At 35.7% G+C, this 6,298-nt stretch overlaps 1 protein-coding gene across 1 annotated transcript in view; it reads left to right on the top strand.

Annotated features, from left to right (window-relative positions):
* The window catches only part of VEGFC (vascular endothelial growth factor C), an 82,563-nt gene extending 78,643 nt beyond the window's left edge, over window positions 1-3,920 (top strand). The window contains exon 7 of the mRNA XM_068403940.1: window positions 3,516-3,920. Within this exon, the coding sequence (XP_068260041.1) occupies window positions 3,516-3,630 (115 nt within the window). The 3' untranslated portion in view covers window positions 3,631-3,920. The remainder of the gene's footprint in view (window positions 1-3,515) is intronic.
* Window positions 3,921-6,298: the final 2,378 nt, after the last annotated feature.

Genomic DNA, 6,298 nt, shown 5'->3' on the forward strand with positions numbered 1-6,298 from the left:
AGACCTGCACTGAAGTCTCTAAAATAGGGGAAAAGATTAATAATAACTGGCATTACTTGTTTTCCTACATTTGACCTTTTTGAGTGGAATAGAGGAGTTGTTAGTAACATAAGAAATAATTTCTTCTCTATTGTTCAGGTTTTATTTCAATTTTATGTTTGCAAAGGAAAAAAAAAAACAACCTGATTACATGAGCTTTAGCACGTTACAAAGCCTTAGCACTCTAGTGTGCACTTCCAGCAGTGCTACACATATAAACCATGTATATTTTAAAAGAACATTCACAACTGAAAAAAGCATTAAAAAAGCTAAGGAATGTCATAATAAAGATATGATGACATCTCCCTTTGATTTAAGTATTTGAAGGAGGGAATTGAGCCCAGCTTTGTGGTGTTGTGGTTGAATATGATAAAGAGTTTGAATCTCTTTCTCACTTCCAAGGACAATGTTATAGGATGCTTTTAGCTGTTTCTCTTTTGTAAGCAGTTTGTCTTTGTGTGGAGAAAGAAAGATTTGTACATAGTGTTACTCTATAGCTCTGCAACAAATATCCCTGTAAATGTTAGCACTGTCAAGGAAAGTAGAAGATGCAATCTCTCCTTCTTAAGAAAGGAGGAGCATAGGTTTCTCACATTTTGGCTCTGTCCACCACAAGCTTTCTCTAAAAGTAATAAAAACCCTGCAACACACTGTTTGTCTTTGAAAGAAAGCTCCCTTGCTGTTATGAGACCATGTAAATGCACACCCTATAACTGTGTGCAAGATGCCTGAGACCTAGACATGAGCAGACCCCTGTAGCCGTGTCCTAGACAGCTCCCTGTGCAGAGAAGTAGTCCTTGTAGATTCTGGTTTTGAAGCACCAATAGTTTTATGCACTGTACCTAAAATTCCTCTGCCTCTAATGTTATACCCTGCTCCAGAGGAAAGGAATACAAAGTCATTTGCAAAGCAGAGGATTGGAGGAAAAAAGAAAAAAAAAAAAAAGGAAAAAACCCACTGTAAAGCATACTAGCTTTTAAGGTGATCATGCTGCTACCACTACTAAAAGGAGCATTTCTACTTCAGTTTCATCTGTAAAGTTGTTAGACTGTCTGAAATTACAAACCTGGGCATTCAGTAGCAAAAACTCACAATTACTGACCATAAAGAGAAAGTTGTCACTGACTCACCCAGGACTATACGTATCGTCTGAACATCTGTCTTAGCTCCAGCATGCTCAGATTGGCCTCATCGAAACAGACATTTTTCACATGAAAGCACTCAGTAAACAACATTCAGCCCAAATCTTTTGAAAGACCTGGTCTATTGTTCAGCAGAGTTTCCTAAGGAAACCACATTAATATAGCTACGATGACTTTGCTACTATTCGCCCTGTGCTATCACCTCAAAAATTTATTTTGGTCAGTTTTGGCAGGGCCAGATAACTAGGCACCTCAGCTGCAAAGCATTTTAGAGGAGGAGAGGGGCTTTCTTGCTCTGTTGAAATGTCCCAAATAAGGATAAAACTGCAGTAACCTGACCTTGACTGCTGCTAGATGCAAACTCACATGGGAGAGATGCTTTATAGCGCTGTTGACTGTAAGTTTAAGTTCACAGTTCACTAGGAGGCACAAATCCTAAACAAAGTGAACTCCTCATATTTAGTGATTACATGACTGCTTTTCATTTTGTGCAACATGTCATAGGTGGGTGGAAAAGTTTGACTTTTTTTTCCCCCCTTATCTGTCTCCTCTTTCTTTCTATAGTCATTCAGTACACAAAATAGTCTGACTTTCATGGCAGAGACAGGCAAAAAGGCAAGTGAGTTCAGTGTTTCATCCATTGCATCTCTATGGAGTACGTTTTTCCCCAGAACAAACCTACTGCTGGTTGCCCATTTGCTCAAAGTATTAGGTCCTTTGGCAAACATGCAAGACAGTAAAGGTCACTTGCTTGCTTTCTCAAGTGACACTGTGATTTTTGTTGCCTTTTACCACTGTTTCCAAATTTTATTGGGCAAAAGATCAGTAGGGCTTTGAGAGAGTCCCATGAGCTGTTACACTGATCTCAAATATATTAGGTGGCACAAAATTATGTTACTCGCTTAATTACAGAGACCACACTGGTGAAGTAATCTACGATTAATGACATCGAAAACGCTGAACAAGACATGACTAGTTAATAACTGTCATGTTTGCAGTCTTCCTCATTCCTTATTGTTTTCCTCATAGCCAGGTTCATGGTTGGACTAGCTGGCTTGAATTAATGTAACTGTAATCCAGACCTCATATCATAAACAAATTATTGCAAAGTAGTAACTTGGTATCCAAAACACAACATATTAACTTATTTTCAAGAATAATAAAAGTAGCCACAAGCCTGAAACAAGAATTGCCTAGGGAAGAGGATAGTGACATTGCCTTTGTATAGTGTACTGTAGTGTCTTGGAACTGAAGTTAAGTATGAATTATAGTAATAGATCATAATATCAGTGTTTCACAAGCAGGCACACATTATTTAAAAACAAGTTTTAAGTAGAACTGTGTTGAAATTCGGAACATATACTTTTGTCTTTTGACTCATTGCCAGTGTCTGAAAAAAACCTCAGACTTGTACTTTGTCTCCATTATACACCAGAAAGTATTTAGCATTGTTATTGTAAGGTTATTTTAGGTCAACATCTTGTTTTAATAGAAAAATAAAATAGGAAAAGGAAGAGTTCAGGGACAACCACAGATACTATCTCTGTATAAGTTCTATTTTTCATTCAAGGAATCTGTGAAGAAAAATTCTGCTGCTGCTTAGGTAGATGTGACTTGTGGTTTAATGCTCTATTTCTGTTAAACTTATTTTAATCAAATAGGGACTATTTCTATTCTTTTTCCTTTAAGATTTATCATAAACATGCAGGCTCTGATCTTACTTCAGAATGCACATAGATGCAATATGAAGTGTAGATATATCCCCACTGGCTTCAGAGGGTGGCTATAGGACTTTGCAACGTGAAAGGAAGTGTGTTCTCATTTTCAGAGTCACAGTGTAACATATGTAGACAAATCTCTCTCAAGCTTATTGCATTAGTGAATAAGGTGAGAAACAGTCCTGGGTAAGAAGATGGTAGATTCGATTATCACGTGATTCTGGATTGCTACCTCAAACTGGCAGCATGCAGTAGGTCATAACAAGCCAATCTGAGTACAGAAAAATACTACTGTATTTTCAAAATTAAATTTAAAGAAATACTACTCAAGATTAGAGTGCAACTACAACCAGGCAATACGTTAAAAATATTCATGGGTATCTGTTGCAATAGAATCATTTCTCTTCAATAACATTCATTATTTTCATTGTCTTTTGTGAAGAATAATCTGGTTGAAAGAAAGTGATTGCAAGAGCATAAACAGAAGTTAAAAGATATGTATTTGTAGGAATTAAATGTCCCATTGAGAAAAGGCAATCTAAATGCACACAGATTCTACTCCAGGTTAATATAAATGATCATGTTTTATTAATGCTTGCTTTTTTCTTTTCTTTAGTTGTTACAGACCGCCGTGTACAGTCCGAACGAAACGCTGTGATGCTGGATTTTATTTTAGTGAAGAAGTGTGCCGCTGTGTACCCACATATTGGAAAAGACCACTTATGAATTAGTGAAGAGAGCACTACTTGCTATTTTGGTGTACATTTTTCCATTAGAACAAAAGAACAACAGAAACTTTGCTAATATTTGGAATTAAAAGTTCACCAGAGACCCTGTGGGGCTTTCAGAGACAGATGCATCGGGCTTTTCTCAAGATGGGGAAAGCAAATGTAGAAAATAAATAACTGGGGTTCATGTTTTGTAAAGAACTCAGTAAGGACTTATTTTCTGCCAATGACCAAACAGCCTAGGTTCTCCTTCTTGTGATTTTTTTTTTTTTTTTTAAGAGATAATGACTATATAATTTATTGCCACTAAAACCATTGTGCAGCATTTCTGTCTATAGCAGTAACAGTTGTTAAAGTTCACTGTGATCAATATTTTTATATCATGCAAAGTATGTTTAAAATAAAATGGAAATTGTATTATATAATGGTGAGAATGTTTAATCATCTGCTTATAGAAAGGAACGACAAGTCAGCTTTGTTACCAGAGTTCTTAAAAGAGGGGAAAGCGGTTAAGAGAAAACACTTTTATGAAAGGAAGGCTTCAGATGACATCTTGTATCTGTTATACGTGTTATTTGAAATACGAAGAGTTATACTTGCTGTTTCAAGAGCCAGTGATATTTCTCTCTCTAGAATGAAACTAACGAAGCAAGTGTAGTTAATAACTAATGAAAACATTGGAGATCATGTACAGTGCCCAAGGATAAGGACTACATTTAAAGAACAGCAGCAACTATTCACATTCTAGTATATTCACCTTTTATTTTATTTCTTGTTAGCTTTCCTAAAGAATAATATAAAGTAATGTCTATTGAAGGTTATCAGTAGGAAAGTGGAAATGTCAACTCTGTTTTTTATTTAGTATTACAGGCTATAATGTAAAGTTTACAGCTACATAATTTGGAATGCTTTGATGCACTTTTACTCTTTCGTATAGTCAATCAGATATCTTGGTCAAAAATGTATTCATGTGCAAAAATACTTTGAAGGAAAACAATACATTTTACATTCCAATGGGGACGCGAAAGGACTTCCAGCAGTCCGGTATGGATTGACATCATCTCTTCATAAAAAAATGGTCAGGACTTCTCTTTATTAAAGAGAATACATAATCAAACATCTACAGCTCTGAAAAGAGGTAAGATTTTTAGCTTGCATGGGAAGAGCAATGTGCATACAACAATCTATTCAAAATTAAAATGTTTCAGAAGTTGGAAGGAAGTTGTTAAATTATGTAAAGTTTATTGGGTGCAGAAGTGAAACAAGCAAAGCTGCAGAGCAAGATTTTTGTAACAGGATTGGGCAGATCTGCAAAAATAAATGTCATTATTGTGAAGTGCTGGTTCTAAGCAGCTGTTCTTAGAAGAGATATTAATTAAATCCTATTATTTCAGATTATTTCCTAGAAAGGTGGTGGAGAGTTGCTTTTCTAGATTCTTGAATATTTAGATATCAGAGTTCCTAAAAATGAGTGAAAGCTACTTTTAATTTCTCAGCCTCCCTCATGAGTTGAGGCAATCTAACAAGTACGCAGGATGAGAGGCAGTTTGAGAGTTCACATTTTCCACTGTATGTCTAGTGTCCTCACTGTTCTTCCTTAGAGGCCAGCTATTTATTATCCAAATAAGATAATAGGATGAAGTTTAGGCATACAAATACTGAGGACTGTCTTTATTACTATATTGCCTCAGCAATCAAATGCAGGTAGAACTCCAGATGACTATTTAACATTGAAATACAACTTTATGCCAGTATAACAACACAATTCCCATCGGTTGGATTAGCAGTCATGCAAATCAACAGTGTCTAAACTGGCAATGTCCATCTAATAGCAAGAGGTTAATAGCCAAAACTTCATTCAGTATTACTAGAGATCCAGGCATCCACTTCTATTTGTCAGCTGCTTGAAGGAAGCATAAAATCCCTTAAGAAATCAGTTAAAGAGCAAATTTTAATGAAGACTTGAGAAAACAAACTGTATGCAAAGGTCTCAAAATAAACTTTTTAATTTCTATCCAAGCCCAATACAGAAGAGCGGCAGTGGAAGAAGGACAAACCAAAGCTGAAACCAGGAATAGAGGCTAAGTAAGCCAGTATCTAACAGATAAAATATGTGATTGTGGTTAAAAAGGAGGAGGGCACAAATGAAGAGAGCGCAAAACTGCATTCCAACAAGTAATTCTATGTAGATTATAAAAAGTGCATGTTACAATACTATGCAAATAAAAAAAAACTACTAAACTGAGCAATGCTCACTTTTTACATGTCTAAACTATTTGAAAGGAGTTCATGACAACAGAGCTAATAAAACCATTCTGGCTAAGCAGATATTTGGATTTCTACTGAGCATGTTACACTCCAAAAATCATCAAACTCCCTGCCTTCCCTGATGGGTTTTAAAATGAGAGCACTGAACAGGAAGCTCCAACTTTATTACAAACATCAGCATTCAGTAAGAATGATTTTCTTGAATGCATCTTTTCAATTTCTTAACTTTCCAAACATTGAGACTTTTGGACATAAATTATGTAAATCACTAAGTAAAACTAAGATTTAAAGAAAGCAAAGAGCTGACTTCTAAAAGTTACCACAAATCAGGTTTGTGTCTGAGCAAAGTGAATGGTAAACTGTTCTCAAGAGTAGGCAGATGAGTAGAATAATATATGCAAGG

The sequence above is a fragment of the Nyctibius grandis genome, chromosome 6 (genome assembly GCF_013368605.1).
Source record: "Nyctibius grandis isolate bNycGra1 chromosome 6, bNycGra1.pri, whole genome shotgun sequence".
Classification (NCBI taxonomy): Eukaryota; Metazoa; Chordata; class Aves; order Nyctibiiformes; family Nyctibiidae; genus Nyctibius; species Nyctibius grandis.